The sequence below is a fragment of the Anguilla anguilla genome, chromosome 2 (assembly GCF_013347855.1).
Source record: "Anguilla anguilla isolate fAngAng1 chromosome 2, fAngAng1.pri, whole genome shotgun sequence".
NCBI lineage: Eukaryota > Metazoa > Chordata > Actinopteri > Anguilliformes > Anguillidae > Anguilla > Anguilla anguilla.
Window position 1 is genome coordinate 73,953,951 of NC_049202.1, and position 20,832 is coordinate 73,974,782.

General features: G+C 48.8%; 1 protein-coding gene across 1 annotated transcript in view; it reads left to right on the forward strand.

Moving 5' to 3' along the window:
* The window catches only part of LOC118221702 (ras-related protein Rab-26), a 73,863-nt gene that overhangs the window by 41,228 nt on the left and 11,803 nt on the right, over positions 1-20,832 (forward strand). The window contains exon 5 of the mRNA XM_035407005.1: positions 5,553-5,605. Coding sequence (XP_035262896.1) covers positions 5,553-5,605 — 53 coding nt within the window. The remainder of the gene's footprint in view (positions 1-5,552; positions 5,606-20,832) is intronic.

Here is a 20,832-nt window from a genome sequence, read left to right on the forward strand (position 1 = left end):
TCTTCGGTCGGCTGCCGTGCTTCTCTTTCGCAGAAATCTCCCCTTCGTCCTCTTTAGTGCTTGACGATTATCTTTCCTTCTGTGGTTCCCCCCCCCCCCACATTCACAAGAGCAAAAAATTTGTATGATCCCCCCCCCCCCCCATGCATTATATTACCTTAGATTTGTGTAGCAGGTGTTCTTACCCTCCTGAGTTATATTAGCGAGAGTGATGCCGCTCGGTGTCTCGTTTGCTTATGCTGGTGTAATAGTGCCATTAGGGGACCCCTCTGTCATTCTAAGTGACTCTCAGCAGCCTGCTCCTGATTGAATTTCCTTTATGGTTTGCACCAAGAGTGTCTGTTACCGCTTCTTTTTTTAATTAATTTCCTACAGCGTCCAATTTGGGCGCTTATCAGACGCTTTTAGCCAAACGCACTCACAGAAGGAGCCATTTTACACAGTTGCGTAACCACCGCCAGCGCTTGCGAAGCACAAAGGCTTCAGTCGAACGCGTGGCTTCACAGAGATGCGTGTGCTCTGCAGATTAGACAGAGGGAAGGGTCAGGGGCTTTTTTTGTGTTATTATTATACTTTTTTTTTTTTGTTGATGAAATGTGGTGTAGATATGAAACGATGGGTTTGCAGTCTCCGCCGCTATCTTCTCTAGGAACGCTGCTGCATGTGAAATGAAGCTGTTGCCTGCTGAGGGAGAGTGTTATTGAATGGGGTGTGCACGTGCCAGCTTTTTAAAGAGTGCTGTTGAATATGAGATGGAGTTAGGGTTCAGCAAGGCAGCCCCGGGATCGTCGCATGGGGTGGGGGTGGGGGGGGTTTAGGGGGTGTGGGTGCGTTCATGTGCGTTCTGGTTTATCGAGGGCCCTCTGAATAGAAATGATCATGAAAGAGGAAGCACTTTTTCAGAATGCATACAGACTTAATAAAGCATTAATAGCTGTGTTATACCGCTTTAATAAAGCGCACTATTGATTCTTCTTGGTCCAACGATCATACAAATGGGTAAATATGACATTAAAAATGCACTGAGCTTCCAATAAACTGGACAGTGATTAAAAAGCGGGAGGAGGCAGCTTCATCTCTTTCCATTTTTAACGGGCATTCTGACCTTCTCTCTCTCTGCAGAGCAGGCCTTAGCGATGACACATTAAAAGCCCAAACCATACCTCAGGAACAGGAAGTATGCATCCATGCTATTAATCAGGCCCAGCTAGGCTTCAGTGACCGCTGTGAGTGTTAACCCTTTGAAGAGCAGGTTCTTCCGGAAATGTTTTTTTTTTGGAATTACTTTTTTATTTTTTCTAAATTTTTCAGTCAGTGTTCTAGAACTCCGTTACCAGAAGTGATTGTGACATCAGCATCAGAATGTTCGGTTTCGAACATTCTACTCACACGTTTGCGATCTCACACCTCACAGAGCGTAAACGTTTTTTTTTTTTTTTTTGTCTTAATGACAATAGGGCCCGGATAATCCCGCAGTCCTCTGAGAAATCAAACGGGGGAAATATCAGCCGGAAAAGGGACGACGCCGTCCCAGAGGGTGTCGGGGAGGCTGATGGCCGAATTGTCCACGACCCGCGTTCTAAGCCACAGCGGTTTGGCAGCTTGGCGGTTCGGGCCCTTTTGATTCTTGGCCTGCTTCCAGCGGTTGGAAATGTCGCCGGCGCTGTCGGTCTGTGGGCAGAACACAACCCCACGTGGCCTGGCAGAGGCCTAATTACCTGTCAGCCTGCTAAAGACATTCCCCATGTCGCTTTCTTTATTTCTCTCACTTTCTTTCTCTTTCTGTCTCTGTATCAATAAACATGTTTTATCTCTCTCTCTCTCTCTCTCTCTCTCTCTCTCTCTCTCTCTCTCTCTCTCTCTCTCTCCCCGTCTCTCTTTCATTCTTTCGCTGCCGGGTCTTTGTTTTTTAGTCTTTTTTTTTTGTTCCTTTTGTTCTCCCAAGTTCTTTGTTCTTTCTCTCTGTAGTTGGGCCTCCACACTTTCACCTAGACAAATTCTCTGGAGTGACGATGCGATGTTATGTTGGGTAGTTTTTCACATTTTTCAGAAAACCCCATCCGCAATCAGCAAAGTACTAACTCATCAACAATCAGCAAAACAATCAGCAAAACTTCTAATTTTCTTTTTAAGGAATTGCACGTAAGCTATGATGTTTGCTAATGTGATTAGCTCTGATAACTTATGAGAGCCATTAGTGAAGGGGTAGATAATTGTTTTTTGTTTGCATATGCACACAGAAAATGTAACTTTTTATTTATGATGTTTCTAATGAAAGGCTGGATGAATTGCCTTTCTGAGTCCCCACCCAGACAAATGTCTGTCAGTCCTGCACTTTTCCTTCACATCTTTTCCCCTCTTCTGTGTCTTTTTCCTCTGTAATTTCTTCTTCGTTCTTCCTCCTGATCCGTCACTCATTGCTGCCATGATTGACGGCTGAATGAATGGGCTGTGATGAATGGTTGCCATCAGAGAGGGTAATTAGCCTTTGAGTGATGTTTATGTGCGTTCCCGTAACCGTGGTGATTAACGATCTGCCTATTAAAGGCCTGTCCACACCGAGCCCTGAAACATCTCTTAAGTGTGTGTGTGCGTGCGTGCGTGTGTGTGTGTGTGTGCGCATTTTCATGCTTTATGTCTGTGTGTATGGATACCTTGTGTGTTTGCATGTGTGTGTCCATGTGCACCTGCACGTGTGCACTTACATGCATTATGCTTGTTTGTAAATTGATTGTTTCTATATACATCCCATGTAAATCCCATTTAATTTCTTTGTGTGTGTTTGTGTGTCTAAGTGTCCAATGAATGGTTTGGGGTTTCAAATGGCTTTGGTGCTGCTAACGTGCTAATGCATAGGTGCGGAGCACTTACGTGCTAACGTGCTAATGCACAAGTGTGGAGCGCTAACGTGCTAATGTAAACCCTGAGCTTGTCTTCTCCTGCTGGGTGTGAGACTGATCCCCCCAGTACGGCTAAAGCAGTGTGCGATCACACTTCTGTTTGCGCGCTTGTGTGTGTGTGTGTGTGTGTGTGTGTGTGTGTGTGTGTGTGTGTGTGTGTGTGTGTGTGTGTATATGTGCGTGCGTGCGTGTGTGTGTACACTGCGTTTCTTAAGCCGGGATCTCCGATGCAAATGCTCTTCTGTGGTCCTTCTCTTGAGTCCTGAGGACTGATCTGCCAGAACTGTGCACTTCTGCCAGCCGCCACCGGAGGCAGCACTACGATATTCCGTTCAGCGGGGGCACAATATAGTTACAGCGGGGATGTGCAAACTGAGCCAATCTCTTTTGGGATTTCATTACGGCTTCCAGAAAACATTATCACTCTTAATGCGGGACCGAGCCGGCGTTGCTGTGATTCAGCTCTTTTGGAAATGAAGACAGAAGACAGAATTACGCACAGCAGCCCTCCAGGAAGAGAGCTGCGAGTGATCTTGACTTAGAGCGTTAAAAGAAAAAAAAATGTTTAATTTTGTACACGTACATGTACATATATATTTGCTGCAGAGCGCGGTGGCAGAACAGATGTGTGCTTATTATAGTGCTGCAGAGAACATGCCGGAACTGACGGCCTTCGTCTCAGGCCTGATCACCAGTTATGACCCCCTCCAGGAACTACCCCGTGAAGCTAAATAAGGACCTTGCTTCCGTATATAACTGGGGTTGTGAGTTGGGGGCGGGAGAGTGTGGGGGTGGGGGCTGGGAGAGTTTGGGGGTGGGTGGCTGGGAGAGTTTTGGGGGGGGGGGCTGGGAGAGTTTGGGGGTGGGGGCTGGGAGAGTTTTGGGGGTGGGGGCTGGGAGAGTTTTGGGGGTGGGGGCTGGGAGAGTTTTGGGGGTGGGGGCTGGGAGAGTTTGGGGGTGGGGCTAGGAGAGTTTTGGGGGTGGGGGCTAGGAGAGTTTGGGGGTGGGGGCTGGGAGAGTTTGGGGGTGGGGGTTAGGAGAGTTTTGGGGTGGGGGCTAGGAGAGTTTGGGGGTGGGGGCTAGGAGAGTTTGGGGGTGGGGGCTAGGAGAGTTTTGGGGGTGGGGGCTAGGAGAGTTTGGGGGTGGGGGCTGGGAGAGTTTTGGGGGTGGGGGCTAGGAGAGTTTGGGGGTGGGTGGCTGGGAGAGTTTTGGGGGTGGGGGCTGGGAGAGTTTGGGGGTGGGGGCTGGGAGAGTTTTGGGGGTGGGGGCTGGGAGAGTTTGGGGGTGGGGGCTGGGAGAGTTTTGGGGGTGGGGGCTGGGAGAGTTTTGGGGGTGGGGGCTGGGAGAGTTTTGGGGGTGGGGGCTGGGAGAGTTTGGGGGTGGGGGCTAGGAGAGTTTGGGGGTGGGGGCTAGGAGAGTTTGGGGGTGGGGGCTGGGAGAGTTTTGGGGGTGGGGGCTGGGAGAGTTTTGGGGGTGGAGGCTAGGAGAGTTTTGGGGGTGGGGGCTAGGAGAGTTTGGGGGTGGGGGCTGGGAGGGTGTGGTGGTGGGGGCTAGGAGAGTTTGGGGGTGGGGGCTGGGAGGGTGTGGGGTGGGGGCTGGGAGAGTTTGGGGGTGGGGGCTGGGAGGGTGTGGGGGTGGGGGCTAGGAGAGTTTGGGGGTGGGGGCTGGGAGGGTGTGGGGGTGGGGGCTAGGAGAGTTTGGGGGTGGGGGCTGGGAGGGTGTGGGGGTGGGGGCTGGGAGAGTTTGGGGGTGGGGGCTGGGAGGGTGTGGGGGTGGGGGCTGGGAGAGTTTTGGGGGTGGGGGCTGGGAGGTTGGAGGGAGTGGGTGTTGACCTGCTTTTGAAACCAGGCTGATAGTTTCATTCGTAAGTGCAGGAGCACGTTGCGATACCCTCCTTCAATCTCTCCCTCTCTCTCTCTCTCTCTCTCTCTCTATCTATCCCTCTCCCTCCCTCTCTCTCTTCCTCTCTCCTTCCTGTCATTGTACATGGTGTGTAGAATGTAAAATGGTCGCTGACGTGCGGGTGAGTAGGCTGGAGGAGTGTGTGCAGCTGTAGCTGTGTGTGGAACAGTGATGAGATACAACTTGGGTGTTAATCGCTGCCCTACCCACCGGGGCACCAGAAGGACTCCACCCACTCACAGCTACAGCAACAGAAACCCTGCCCTCTCTCAGTAACAGCCACTGAGACTCCGCCCTCTCTCAGTAACAGCCACAGAGACCCCACCCACTCACAGTGAAAGCCACAGACACTCCGCCCACTCACAGTTAAAGCCACAGAGACCCCGCCCACTCACAGTTAAAGCCACAGAGACTCCGCCCACTCACAGTTAAAGCCACAGAGACTCCGCCCACTCACAGTTAAAGCCACAGAGACTCCACACTTAGAGCCACAACAAAATTTTTACAGCTACAAATTATTTCTTCTTCTTGCAGTCTTGAAGTGCAGAAAAAAAATGTTTAAATCATCTTTGGTCTTGCTCTGTAGGAATATTTGACTGCATGTTTTTTTTTTAGGATGATCAATGATATCTGTGGAATACAAGCCTTTTATTTATTTTCTGATAAGAGCTGTTATTTCTCTCTGTCCCGCTCAATCTCTCTCCCTCTCTCTTTCTGTTATGTTATCTCTCTTTCTGTCTCTTTTCCCAGCCCTGCTCCTGCTGTACGACGTGACCAATAAAACATCGTTCGACAACATCCAGGTAGGTGGGAGGCGTTCGTTTTCACAGAGAATCACCACCTGTAATCTCAGAGATGGTCTAAATCACAGCCGGAGCTGACTGTGGTCTCAGTGGCAGGAGAGGTTGGGGGGGGGGTGGTGTTTGGTTTGCCCCCCCCCCCCCCCCCCCCCCCCACACACACACTCCCCCAGGGGGGACGTGGGTACTCTTGCCCTTTTGATTTGTGATCCCGTCAGTGGAGCCAAATTGAATATGAGGAGAGTGTGCGCCACTGTGGTCTGATTGATGGCTGGCCCTCTTCCGCACTCTCGCATCGAGCGTCACCGCGCGAGCTGTTAGCATCACGCTAACGCAGGGGAATCACTCTCTCGCTTCTCCTCCCGTCCTCCTCGCTCACTCACTCACTCACTCACTCTCACTTCGTCCTTCCCCCCTTCTGTCTTTCTCCTACTAGTCTACCGCTTGCCGCCTGTCTGTCTGGTGACAACTGAGAAATGAGGAGCGTGCATCCAGAACATTAGAACACAAGAACACATAACGAGGAGAACAGGCCATTCAGCACATCTAGAACATAAGAACATAAGAATACATAATGAGGAGAACAGGCCATTCAGCCCATCCAGAACATAAGAACATAAGAACACATAATGAGGAGAACAGGCCATTCAGCCCATCCAGAACATAAGAACATAAGAACACATAATGAGGAGAACAGGTCATTCAGCCCATCTAGAACATAAGAACACATAATGGGGAGAACAGGCCATTCAGTCCACTGCATAAAGCTTGAAAGACACAGATTTGTTTTTCCAAAAATGATGGAGTTTGTTTTTTTTGGGTTTTTTTTTTCTCCAGTCTGTGGTGTAATTGAGAGTTATACTTTGTCTGCTCACATACGTCTTGATTTAGAGAGTTGAGCGCACTGAGCGCTCCATGAGTTGTCATGGTGACTAGTATCTGAAAGGATGCTGGGAAATGGAGAGATGGCGTTAAATGGCTGAATTGCATAACGGTGGGAATTTGAGAAGATGTCTACGGTTGTATCATCGTTATGAATAACACAGAAGTGGTGCTAGCATTATTAATAGCATGTGAAGTTTTTTTTTTTACACCGATGGTGATAATGTGATGTGATATTATTACAGTGAGTATTACAGTATTATTACAGATTGACTCTACATCAGTTCTTCATAATGGGTGGAGTTACTGTGAGCTGTCAGTCATTAAAGTTGTTTGAACCAATCAAAAGGATGATTCTGTAGTCCCCTCGGAAAGGTGATACTGTAAGTTTCACGTCTGGGTCCCGACGTTAGAAAGTATTTCAAATTTGAATCTCGGTATTGAAAAGTGTAAGAACCAGTCTTTTAGAGTCATAACTGTTAGCAGTTTCTTTTCCACGATCTCATGCGTTTGTGAACATGTTGCAGTGAAGCTGCCTGTGGTGTTGTGTGTGTGTTTGGGCAATGGCTGAAAAATGGCCTGGGAGCAGCGTATCTGCGACAGAGGCATCGCTCAACTGTCACAGCATTGTAATATTGTAGTTTGGCAAAGAGACGCAGTTTTTAAGTGACTCGTTTATTCTGTTGGCTGTGGAGGCCCCCGGACTGGAGAGGAGTTCTGAGCATCGGCACCAGACTTTATCTCTCTGCGGTGTGATGGCAGTTCATTTAGAGTCTCAGTACTGCACCTGAGAGATAAGTGTGTTTGCTATCCTGTGTGTGTCTGTGTGTGTGTGTGTATTTGTGTGTCTTTATGTGTGTGTGTGTGTGTGTGTGTGTGTGTATTTGTGTGTCTTTATGTGTGTGTGTGTGTGTGTGTGTGTGTGTATTTGTGTGTGTCTGTGTGTTCTTACAAGTGTGCGTGTTCATTTCTTGGGCCGCGTGTCTGTGTGTGTACGTGTGGTTCCTACAAATGTATGTGCATTTCTGTTTGCATGCATGGGTGTGTCTGCAAGTTTGTAAGTGTGTGTGTGTGTATGTATGTGTGTGTGTATCTGCAAGCATATGTGCAAGCATATGTGTGTGTATGTGTGTGCTACTCTGCAAGCTCCTGCTGATGCCAGAGATAGAGAGTATGAGTGTGTGTGTGTGTGCGTGTGTGTGCGCATGTGTGTATGTGTGAGTGTGTGTGCACGCGCATGTGTGTGTGCTACTCTGCAAGCTCCTGCGTCATGCTGATGCCAGAGAGAGAGAGAGAGAGTGTGTATGTGTGCGTGTGTACATGTGTGTGCATGTGTGGGCACTAGGCTGTTTACACACACTGGGATTCTGAGAGTGTGGTTGTGGTTACACAGAGCAGATGTAGCAACGGTTGTGGTATCTCAGAATGTTTTTTTTTTTAGGGTGGGGGGGAGGAGACACGTAAGCACGGGAGGGTGTGGTTCCCCTTTTTTGTTTCCTGAGGAACATCAACGTAAAAAAGATGGAACTCTGTGGAACACTGCTCAATATAACACCCTGTGTTCAACAAAAAGTTCCCTCTTTTTTTTTTAATAAAATTTTTTTTTTTTTAAACTTTTATCTCATTTTGTCCATTCGCGCCTGCACCAGAACCTGGTCGGGTGTGCGGATTGGCCCTGCGCTCGACGCGGAACGCGGCGTCCTGGCGGAGACTGCGGCGCGGGAGCAGGGACGGTGTGGGACCGTCTCTTTGGGCCCTCCCGGTCCTCAGCGCGCGGTTCCGTGTTCACTGTGTTCCGCTGACCGTTCACCTGGGGCCCACGGGTGGTTTGCTGCCTGGGATGGTGCTCTGGCCCTGGCCCCCGGACCAGCAGGTCTCACAGGTTAAAGGTCTGTTCGTGTAAAGGGCAGTGTTCTTGGACCAGGGTCCCTTTCACCTCCCAGCGCCGGAGGTCTCAGGGGTCAATAGCGGTCAGATGAGCTCCAGGGACCACCGATGGTCTGCCTCCTTGGAGTACAGGGCTGTGCCTCCAGATGGCTTCATATTAGCACAACCCGCACGTGAAAATTCCTGGTACAGGTTTAGAAGTCATGCATACATGCTTTCATATATATATTAATTCATTCATTCATTTATTCATTTATTATGGCCATTTAGCAGATGATCTTACTCAGGGCAACTTACGCAGCTCTTGCAATTATTTGTTAAAATGGTTTCCTCTCAGTAACAACATTAGAACCTTTACAGCAAGAAAAACACGAACACTTGCATTTAATATTCTTCTTTCAAGTGCCGTGATTGACCTGCTAGGGCGAAGCAGAATGTAATTTATTCTTGGCTTTATTGAGAAAAGAAAAACAACTTAATCATTGTTTATATTTTAAAATAGAATACAGGCCTGGCCTTTGAAAACTTTGAATTACAAATAAACGCGAGGCCTACTTTTTAACATTTTTCATTTATTCTGGAGATTGACCATTGATCTCACATCTCATTTCTTGACTATGCTTGTGAGGAAGAAGATAAATGAACAGATAAATAGACGAAGAGAAATGACACAGGCTGTAGTAAAGGAATGGCACACTATTCTATAATGATTCGCCATTATTGTGATCTGGGTTCAACATCGCTCTAAAGCCTTCTGCTAGTAATTCCTTGTGCAGTAGGTGGTGTGTGTGTGTGTGTGTGTGCTTATGTTCTCATGTGCACTCGTGCGTGTGTGTGTAAGAGAGAGAAGAGGAAAGTAAAAGGTATTAATTTTCATGCTTATTTTTAGTCATCTGCCCTCATTAGATGCACTGGAAGCTCGGTGTAATTTAATTAAAATGAAGTTGTGTATTATCTCACTGCGAGAGAAACACTACCCACAGACGAGCCGGGAAGAGGAGTTAAATTCCACCATTAAACTCAGATCCCCGCTCGGCTAACTGTTTAATCAAAGCTCAATTATGGTGGTGGGTGGGGGTGGGATAAGGGGGTGGCAGCGGGGGGGGGTGGTGGGGGGGGGGACGAGACAGCGGCCCAGCCGGGAGAGGCCCATACGAAAATTTAGAGGAAACCCAATTCAGCCCCTTCATGGCAGAATGATGAGCTCTACACTCGCCCCACGGGGAGAGGATGCCAGGCTGCGGTTTCTCCCTTTTGGCGTGGAGAAAGTCAGGTGACCTGTGGGGGTGGGGGGGGGGGGGCTGTACAAACTGCCAAATTACAAATTACACTGCAGGCAGTTTGCAGACCAGAGCGACTTACACTTCTTTATTATTTTTTACATAAAATGGATATGTAATGAAGCAGTTCAGAGTGAGTACCTTGCTCAAGGGCACAAGGGCAACAGGGGCCAATCGAACCTGCAACCTGGGTTTCAAGCCCGGTTTCCTGTCCATTACACTACACTGCCGCCCAGTCAGTCAGTCTCCTTTGGGAGATTTCGGTGTGACGGAGGGGCTCAGTCGTGACAGGTCCCTCAGCAAGGCGGGCGGTCTTTCCCGGAGGTTTCGGTAAAACCGGTACTCCTTCCCGGCACGTCCGCCATTTCTGTGAGCTTTTATAGGAGTTTGGGAGCTGACCTTTCATTTTGGGTGTCCTTGAGTTTTGCCTGGTTGGTCTCTCTCCTAAAAATAAATAAATAAATAAATAAAAACAACAACAAGCAGAACTTATTGGCTGTGATGTCACTGTGATAGCCCTCCCTGCTGTTGAGTAAATGGGAGTTCATGAAAATGGAGTTTGTGCCGACGGAAAGATGAAAGTAATGGCGTAGCTTTGGCTCAGCTTCCTGCTTCCGACACCTTACTTGTGATTTCAGCTCTTGTCTGGCCTCTTGCCCCCCCCCCCCCCCCCCCCCCCCACTCTCTCTCTCTCTCTCTTCCTTTCATTTATTTCTGATTCAGCTTTCTGAACAGATTGTTTAATCACAGCTGTTGGGGAATCTTCTCCTTCTTTCTCTCTCTCCCTCTTCTCTGTTTTTCTCCTGCGTGTTTTGGCCCCAGGCAATGTGCACTAGGCTGTATGGGACTGGAGGTCTCTTGTTTCAACAGACACAATGCCAGTCCATTTCTTTGCCATTAGTTACATAAGATTTTAAATGACAGATTGGAGATGTTCAAAAGTCACACTTCACATTATCAAAGAGCTTTATTCTATCAGGAAACAAGTGTTTTTATCACAATAACGCCAGACAAGATTTGGAACGTCTGGAAAAATAAGCCATGTTTTCCACTCGTCTCACCCGTCCAGTCTACCAGTGACCTTTGCATGAAGCTTGTTTATGGGGGCGAATTTGGGCAGCTGTGCCACTGGGAATATGTTCCTGTCTGGGTAACACTGTGTTGAGCACTTTTCTGAAAGTCAGTGAAGGTGTCTTTTAATGGCTGCTGTATTTATGTCCTTCTCTCACACACTCTGACTTCTGGTATTTAAGACCTTGTCCTGTATTCCTGTAACATCCTACTGTGTGTGTGAGGCAGTATAGCAGGGCTGCAGCAGAATCCCCTTCCCACTGTCTGTGTGAGGCAGTATAGCAGGGCTGCAGCAGTATCCCCTTCCCACTGTCTGTGTAAGACAGTATAGCAGGACTGTAGCAGTATCCCCTTCCCACTGTCTGTGTGAGGCAGTATAGCAGGGCTGTAGCAGTATCCCCTTCCCACTGTCTGTGTAAGACAGTATAGCAGGACTGTAGCAGTATCCCCTTCCCACTGTCTGTGTGAGGCAGTATAGCAGGGCTGTTGCAGTATCCCCTTCCCACTGTCTGTGTAAAGCAGTATAGCAGGGCTGTAGCAGAATCCCCTTCCCACTGTCTGTGTAAAGCAGTATAGCCGGGCTGTAGCAGTATCCCCTTCCCACTGTCTGTGTGAGGCAGTGTAGCAGGACTGCAGCAGGATCCCCTTCCCACTGTCTGTGTAAAGCAGTATAGCAGGGCTGTAGCAGGATCCCCTTCCCACTGTCTGTGTAAAGCAGTATAGCAGGGCTGCAGCAGAATCCCCTTCCCACTGTCTGTGTGAGGCAGTATAGCAGGGCTGCAGCAGAATCCCCTTCCCACTGTCTGTGTAAAGCAGTATAGCAGGGCTGTAGCGGGATCCCCTTCCCACTGTCTGTGTAAAGCAGTATAGCAGGGCTGCAGCAGAATCCCCTTCCCACTGTCTGTGTAAAGCAGTATAGCAGGGCTGCAGCAGGATCCCCTTCCCACTGTCTGTAAGACAGTATAGCAGGGCTGTAGCAGGATCCCCTTCCCACTGTCTGTAAGACAGTATAGCAGGGCTGTAGCAGTATCCCCTTCCCTCTCAGGGCTCTGGGAGGGTGGGTATGGGGTGCAGATACAAAATGTCTGTCATGTTTTCTATTAACTCGAATCGGGAAGGTGAGAGCCTGGAGACAGGGGTGGATGGCTGATATTTTCATCTCTGGCTGGCTGCCACATACATAATTATTAAACTTTAACTTAGAATGCTTCGTAAAATCTTTATTACCCCCACCAGAGGGCAATTCGGGCTATAGTCAGGCTCGGACATAAAACAAAACACCGCCAGTTAAGGAATTCCAGATTCTGAGATTTGCATAAACTTTCCACAACTTGCTATGTGTTGCTGTGCATTGTTGATGATATGGTGTGTCCCTGTGGATAACAGCATCTGTAGTACAATCAAAATGATTGTACTATAATGTAGAATATTTATGATATTTATGTGGATAGCATGGTATGATGCCATAATTACTGTAGTAAAAAGATAAGCATTGATTTTAGCACTCACTGTAGAAAGGGTAATGCTTTTGATGTAACATTTAAAAGCTACTGTGATTCATAAGGTTGACATTCTCATTGAGTCACAATGTTAATGTGTGTGTGTGCATGTGTATGTATCTGCATGTGCATTTGACTGAATACATGCGCCTACATGTATAATTGATTAAAATAATTTTCAATACTTGCGAATGGTAATGCCTACATCTGCAGCATAAACACACACTGTGTGAGATCTGTGTGTGATGTGTATTTGCTCTGGTCTTTCATTGAGGGAAAGCACAGCTCCCAGTGTGAGAGGAAACATCTGGTTGTAGTTGTGCTTCAGGTTGTAGTTCTGGTTCATGTTGTAGTTGTGGTTCATGTTGTAGTTGTGGTTCAGACTGTAGTTGTGGTTCAGGCTGTAGTTACACTTCATGTTGTAGTTCTGGTTCATGTTGTGGTTGAGCCTGTAGTTCTGGTTCAGACTGTGGTTGTGGTTCAGGCTGTAGTTGCACTTAAGGTTGTAGTTGTGGTTCATGTTGTAGTTGTGGTTCAGGCTGTAGTTACACTTCAGATTGTAGTTCTGGTTCATGTTGTGGTTGAGCCTGTAGTTGTGGTTCAGACTGTGGTTGTGGTTCATGTTGTGGTTGTGGTTCAGGCTGTAGTTGCACTTCAGGTTGTAGTTCTGGTTCATGTTGTAGTTGTGGTTTAGACTGTGGTTGTGGTTCATGTTGTGGTTGTGGTTCAGCCTGTAGTTGTGGTTCAGGCTGTTGTTGCACTTCAGGTTGTAGTTGTGCTTCAGTTTGTAGTTGTGCTTCAGTTTGTAGTTGTGGTTCAGGTTGTAGTTGTGGTTCAGGCTGTAGTTGTGCTTCAGGTTGTAGTTGGGGTTCAGGCTGTAGTTGTGCTTCAGGTTGTAGTTGTGGTTCAGCCTGTATTTGTGGTTCAGCCTGTATTTGTGCTTCAGGTTGTAGCTGGGGTTCAGGTTGCAGTTGTGGTTCAGACTGTGGTTGTAGTCCAGGTTAACTGAGCTGTCCTGTGTAAGTCACCTCTGAAATACCTCCGAAAACCCTATTAAAAAACCAGCAAAATTGAACTGCCTGTTCCTGATGAACGATGATGTCACAAAGCGGGATTTAGGGTTCTGGAACCCAAGAACAACAAATTGGAATTGCATTGGAACGGAGGTAGTTCACAGCCCTTAAGCATTTATAACTTTGAAAATGACAAGTGCACTTTTTAAAATGGAAATTTGAAGGTCCGCATCCCTGAGGTTCCTTTGCCCATCGTGTCCGGGCAGGAGGCGTGGGACGGTCTGGGAGGCTCTGATTCAGACGGTGAGCTTGGGGAAAGAAACGCCAGCAGCGGATCTGAATTCCGTTCAGGACTCTTGTCTGCCAAAAAACAAACAAAACAAAAAAAATCGGGGGAACATTTGGAGTTGGCGAGAGGACCACATTTGTCACCGTCTCCTTGAAGGTACCCACGGCGTGACCTGTGAGTTGTTTGCTCCTCTAAAAGTGTGACCTAGACGGAGGGTGGCGGAACTTTCTGGATGTTTCATGGGGTGAGAACGCGGGAGAGGGGTGCGGGTGTGTGCAGCCTAAATGTGACGTAGGACCACCTGGCCCTTGTGTGTTTTACCTGCTGGAGAGGATGAGACATCGTAGCAAGTATTTCCTGCCTGTAGCAGCAGCAGCAGCAGCAGCAGCAGCAGTAGTAGCAGCAGTCGTAGTAGCAGCATCATAAGCAGCAGTAGAAGTAGCAGCAGAAGCAGTAGTAGCAGTAGTAGCAGTAGCAGCAGAAGCAGTAGTAGCAGTAGCAGCAGAAGCAGCAGCAGCAGTAGCAGCAGAAGCAGCAGTAGCAGTAGTAGCAATAGCAGCAGCAGTAGCAGCAGAAGCAGCAGTAGCAGTAGCAGCAGAAGCAGCAGCAGCAGTAGCAGCAGAAGCAGCAGTAGCAGTAGTAGCAATAGCAGCAGCAGTAGCAGCAGAAGCAGTAGTAGGTCTAGTTGTAGCAGTAGCAGCAGAAGCAGTAGTAGGTCTAGTTGTAGCAGTAGCAGCAGCAGAAGCAGCAGTAGCAGTAGTAGCAATAGCAGCAGCAGTAGCAGCAGAAGCAGTAGTAGGTCTAGTTGTAGCAGTAGCAGCAGAAGCAGTAGTAGGTCTAGTTGTAGCAGTAGCAGCAGCAGAAGCAGCAGTAGCAGTAGTAGCAATAGCAGCAGTAGTAGCAGCAGAAGCAGTAGTAGGTCTAGTTGTAGCAGTAGCAGCAGAAGCAGTAGGTCTAGTTGTAGCAGTAGCAGCAGCAGAAGCAGCTCCACTCCTCTCTGTGAGTGACACAGTAGAAACTGGGCTCCTCTCTGTGAGTGATGGAATAGAAACTGGGCTCCTCTCTGTGAGTGATGGAATAGAAACTGGGCTCCTCTCTGTGAGTGACGCAGTAGAAACTGGGCTCCTCTGTGTGAGTGACGCAGTAGAAACTAGGCTCCTCTCTGTGAGTGATGGAATAGAAACTAGGCTCCTCTCTGTGAGTGACGCAGTAGAAACTGGGCCCCTCTCTGAGAGTGACACAGTAGAAACTGGGCTCCTCTGTGTGAGTGACGCAGTAGAAACTGGGCTCCTCTCTGTGAGTGACGCAGTAGAAACTGGGCTCCTCTCTGTGAGTGACGCAGTAGAAACTGGGCTCCTCTCTGAGAGTGATGCAGTAGAAACTAGGCTCCTCTCTGTGAATGACCAGGTGGAACTTGGCTCCTCTTTGTGAGTGATGCAGTAGAAACTGGGCTCTCTGTGAGTGACGCAGTAGAAACTAGGCTCCTCTCTGTGAGTGATGCAGTAGAAACTGGGCTCTCTGTGAGTGACGCAGTAGAAACTGGGCTCCTCTCTGTGAGTGATCCCCTGTACTTTGTCCAACCAGCCTTCCTGATTCTCGCTGTCCTCTGGGTATTGCATATGACACTGTTTTCCACTGCATTCCACACTGTGTGTGTGAGTGTGTCTGTGTGTGTGTGTGTGTGTGTGTGTGTGTGTGTGTTTTTTTTTTTCTTCTGTGTGTGTGCGTTTGGAGAAGAAGGGGACAGATGATAGCCAAAGCGGTACATATTCTAACCCCATCTGTCAAAAATATTTGCTGCCTCTGGATCGATCTGCTCCTCCTGCCGCTGCACATCCCTGGCAGGGTTCCAACATGACGAATGTGCGTCCATGATGAAAAACAGGGGCACCTCACGCCCCCCCCCCCCCCCCCCCGCCGCCCTGCCCCGACCCGGGAGTCCGGCCGAAGGACCTCTGGAGCCTCTGATTGTTTTCGATTTCCTCCATCACCTCACTGGGGGTTAAAAAAAACTGAAGTACACACACACACTCAGAAACAGACATTATTTTACACCTCTTCAGTTCCCGTCGGTTCAGGCTGTCAGGCGGTATCGAGCCGCCTGGGTAACCGGCGTCTGGCGGACCAGCCGGGGACTGATCTCAGATCAGTTAGCTGCGTTTCAGACAAACTCATCTGACCCAGTTCAAATCCCCCCCCTTCTGTGTGGAGTTTGAGTGTTCTCCCCATCGAGGCCTTTTTGTGTGGAGTTTGTGTGTTCTCCGCGACTGTGCCTTTCTGTGTGGAGTTTGTGTGTTCTCCTCGACTGGGCCTTTCTGTGTGGAGTTTGTGTGTTCTCCCCATCGAGGCCTTTCTGTGTGGAGTTTGTGTGTTCTCCCCATCGAGGCCTTTTTGTGTGGAGTTTGTGTGTTCTCCTCGACTGGGCCTTTCTGTGTGGAGTTTGTGTGTTCTCCCCATCGAGGCCTTTCTGTGTGGAGTTTGTGTGTTCTCCCCATCGAGGCCATTCTGTGTGGAGTTTGTGTGTTCTCCTCGACTGGGCCTTTCTGTGTGGAGCTTGTGTGTTCTCCTCGACTGGGCCTTTCTGTGTGGAGTTTGTGTGTTCTCCCCATCGAGGCCATTCTGTGTGGAGTTTGTGTGTTCTCCCCATCGAGGCCATTCTGTGTGGAGTTTGTGTGTTCTCCTTGACTGGGCCTTTCTGTGTGGAGTTTGTGTGTTCTCCTCATCGAGGCTATTCTATGTGGAGTTTGTGTGTTCTCCTCGACTGGGCCTTTCTGTGTGGAGTTTGTGTGTTCTCCCCATCGAGACCTTTTTATGTGGAGTTTGTGTGTTCTCCCCATCGAGGCCTTTCTGTGTGGAGTTTGTGTGTTCTCCTCAACTGGGCCTTTCTGTGTGGAGTTTGTGTGTTCTCCCCATCGAGGCCTTTCTGTGTGGAGTTTGTGTGTTCTCCTCGACTGGGCTTTTCTGTGTGGAGTTTGTGTGTTCTCCCCATCGAGGCCTTTCTGTGTGGAGTTTGTGTGTAATCCGTGGCCGTGGACGGTGTCCTCCGGCTACTCCTTATCCTAACCCTAACCATAACCCACAGAGGTAAATGGGGGGCGGGGGACCTGGAATAAAATCTTGCATGCTTCTGGAGTAATGAAGAAAACCCTGTAGTGCGAAAGAACATGGTAATAATAATATAACGTTGTAATAACAGAGGAATGCCATGCGAATACCAGTGCAATTACAAGCTAATATAACCCAATAATGCAATGCATTGTTCCCAAGGTTTGTTTTTAATATTCTGCCCATTATACAGCTTATGTAAAAAGGGTACAGCAGCTGTGTCCCTAAGGGGATTAAAACCTGCAGCCTTCTGGTTGTGGATCTGGATCTAAGCCACAGCTCGAGACAAGTGCAGCGCTATTGGGTGGGTTGTCTTGTCCCCGTTTTCATGCACAGCTTGTGAGATTTAAAAGTGTGTTGCGCACTGCGGGTGACACAAGGTTGTGGATTTTGAGCTCTTTTACCTTTCAAACCCAACCTCCATCAGAAGATCGAGCCTTGGGGGCAAAGCAAATTAGAAGTCAATTAATGCTATTTTTTAACTTTTCATTTTTGAAATATATTATATATATATATATATATATATATATATATATATATATATATATATAAATTTTAAATAACATTGATTGACTTTAAGTTTGCTTCAGCCCCGAGGCTCGATCTGCTGGTTGGGTTTGAAAGGTAAAAGCTCAAAGTCCACAACCTTGTGTCACCCGCATTACAGTTTAAAAAATACAGTTAAAAATAAACATTAATTTGCTTCAGCCCTGAGTCAAAAATACAAAGCATGTCAAAATACAAAGAGGAGGTGTGGAAGGAAAAATAGGACGGAGGGGGCGGGGGGAAGAGAAAGATGTTTGATGTTAAAAAAGACCCAGGGGAGTGATTCAGAAGAGTCTGCCCCCCCCCCCCCCCCCCCCCCCCCCCCCCCGTGGAGTAGAGGGGGCGGGACCTAGCAGGGTGGAATGGGGAGAGGTGGGCGGGGTACAGTTTATCTGCTCAGGTTTCTCTCCAGTGGAAACAGGTCTGATTAAAGTTTACCTCAAAGTTTTATTTCAACATGAAGACGCAGAGGGTTTCTCTTAAAGTCAGTGGGGGTACCTAGGGTGTCCGGAGTTGACGCTGAGGACATCTGCCCAAACGTCAACATATGACGATGTTGGGAACGAGACAAGACTGCTCTGATGACAGTGCCCCTGACCCTTCAGCCGAACCCTAACACTAATGCTAAGGACTCATCGCCTGTGACAGAGATGATGTCTTTAATTCTGTGGTCTGTATGGCGTGCTGGTGATCATGGACAGACTTAACTACATCAGCACATTACATTACATTACATTACATTACAGGCATTTAGCAGACGCTCTTATCCAGAGCGACGTACAACAAGTGCATTGGTTCACGATGTAGAGGTGCAAAAGAAACACTAGAGTGAAGTAAGGATCGTAGTGCCAGAAGTGACCACATCGAACAGGACTCCAACCCTGTAGAGTAAGCTGTTCAGCAAGCAAGAATCCTACCAAGTACAAACTAGCACTGGAATCACATCTAATCACACCTAATCAGACAAAAACAATCCTGCCAGATACACTAACATAATCATATTATCCTAACTAGGTACAGTGAGCTAAACTATAGGCTAGGGAGGGGTGGGGAGAGGTGCAGCCTGAAGAGATGAGTCTTCAGTCTGCGTTTGAAGGTGGTAAGATTCTCTGCTGTTCTGACCGCCACGGGGAGGTCATTCCACCAGCGAGGGGCCAGGACAGACAGCAGACGGGAGCGGGAAGTACAGACGCGAAGAGGGGGAGGTGCCAAGCGTCCAGAGGTGGCAGAACGGAGAGGTCTGGCTGGGGTGTAGGGTCTGATGATCCTCTGGATGTACCCTGGTGCTGACCTCTTAGCTGCCTGGTATGCAAGCACCAAGGTCTTAAATTTGATGCGAGCCATAACAGGCAGCCAGTGGAGGTCAGTGAGCAGGGGGGTGACATGGGAATGTCTGGGGAGGTTGTAGACCAGACGTGCTGCAGCATTCTGGATGAGCTGCAGGGGTCTGATGGCGGATGCTGGCAGACCAGCCAGTAGTGAGTTGCAGTAGTCCAGGCGGGACAGGACCATCGCTTGAACCAGGAGCTGGGTTGCGTAGGTGGTGAGGAAGGGACGGATTCTCCGGATGTTGTACAGGAAGAACCTGCACTTTCGACTCACCGCCGTGATGTTCTGGGAGAGGGACAGTCCACTCAGTTTTTGGCAGTGGGTGGTGATGACACCTCAGTGTCCCCTAGGGAAATACAAAAGTCAAGAAGGTTAGAGGATGGAGCAGGGATGAAGATCATCTCCGTCTTACCTGGGTTCAGCTTAAGATGGTGGTTATGCATCCAGCTCTGGATGTCCCTCAGGCAAGCAGAGATGCGAGCAGAGACCTGAGTGTCAGAGGGCGGGAAGGAGAGAAAGAGTTGGGTGTCATCGGCATAACAATGATAAGACAGACCATGGGCAGAGATTACAGGACCAAGAGATTGGGTTTACAGGGAGAATAGGAGGGGACCAAGGACAGAGCCCTGGGGAACTCCTGTGGCAAGGGGGCGAGGTGCTGATACTGCACCAGCCCAGGTGACTTGAAAGGAGCGACCGGAGAGGTAGGACTCAATCCAGTCTAGTGCTGTGCCACAGATCCCCATAGCTGCCAGGGAGGACAGGAGGATGGGATGGTTGACGGTGTCAAAGGCAGCAGAAAGGTCTAGGAGGATCAGGACAGATGAATGGGAGGCTGCTTGTGCAGCGTGAAGCGACTCACTGACCGAGAGGAGTGCGGTCTCTGTCGAGTGGCCAGGTCTGAAGCCAGACTGGTAGGGGTCTAGGAGGTTGTTCAGTGAGAGAAAAGAGGAGAGTTGATTAGAAGCAGCTCGTTCAATTGTTTTGGATAGGAACCAAAACAATGCACCTTTACATGCATCCTGGAAGCCTTGACATTTCACAGTCATTGTAAGTGACTGATTTATACCTGGGGCAGCAGGTGAGGGGGGAGGCCCTGGCCAATCAATCAATTGCATTAATCAAACAGCAATCATAGAATAGGAAGCTGGAGGTTATGGTTGACGCTGAAGGCCAGATCTTAGTCATTTTTGCTTATCGTTCTTTTCTTTGTGTCCTGGAAGGAATGCAGGAATTATTCTTAGCATTTGAAAGTTTTTTTTTTCTTTTTCCTCCATGTTCCTCTATTCTGCTGTAAGATTACAGGCTATTCACAGGAGGACAGGGGGTCCGGTGATTGGCTGCCACGCTCGATTGTAATGCCGTTAATGGCGTTATGGTTCTTTTCATCACCGTTGGGGCTAAAGAAGGGTTTCCCGCGGCTCTCCCCTACTCTCAGCCATTCATCGGCCATCCCGTCTCCATGCCGACCGAAAAGGGGTTTCGGAATGTCGCAGAAGATTCCGGAAGGTTGAGCCGCGGACTCATGCCGCGCTAACCCAGACGGTGGGCTCTTGTGTTCAGGTTCAGTTCTAAAGCTCAGTGTGTCCTGACTTGATTTTGCCGGTGGAGTCAATCACCTTCGAACCTTCGTCATGAATGTTCCGTGAAGGCTGGAGGCCATGAGATCTGTAGCCACAGAACTAGCCCGATACTGACCGGAAACCTCCTCGAAAAAAAGCCAGCATGCGGGACCCAAGGAACGCGGGAGTCAAACGTCTGGTTTGCAGGGCTGCTGGGTGGTTCACTCGGGTAAGCCACCACGGTGTGGCACATTTTAGCTCCACAGGGCAATGCCCAGTTGGCGCCTGTCGTTGCCCAGAAAATTCCACGTTTCATGGCTCTTGAGCGACCTCCGTTTGACCGATAAGGGCGCTCGTAAGACTGCAGGTCGAAGCCGCGTATGGTCCTCCTCTGACTCCGCTCTGTGTGGTTGGCTTGGCAGTGGTTGGCGGTGCGAAAAGAAGCGGCTGGTTGGGCAGCGCGTGTTTCGGAGGAGGTCCATGGATGTCCCAGCGCTACCCGAACGGGCAGGGTGGTTTGCGCACGCTATGCGGCATTCCAGAATGGGGGCGGGAATTTGATTTATATACAGCCCTGACTTGCACAGCTATTTAAAAAAAGAAATACTGGTGTACTTACAGAACATCTGTGGTGGTGTTTCCTTTGTGTGTCAGAATGATTTAGTGGACAGGTTTTCCATCAGCCTGGTTATTTTAACAGTGCTGGCTCCATCGTGCAGTCCTCATTGAGGAAAGGCAATTAGACAAAGATAGATGCTGCACGGTAC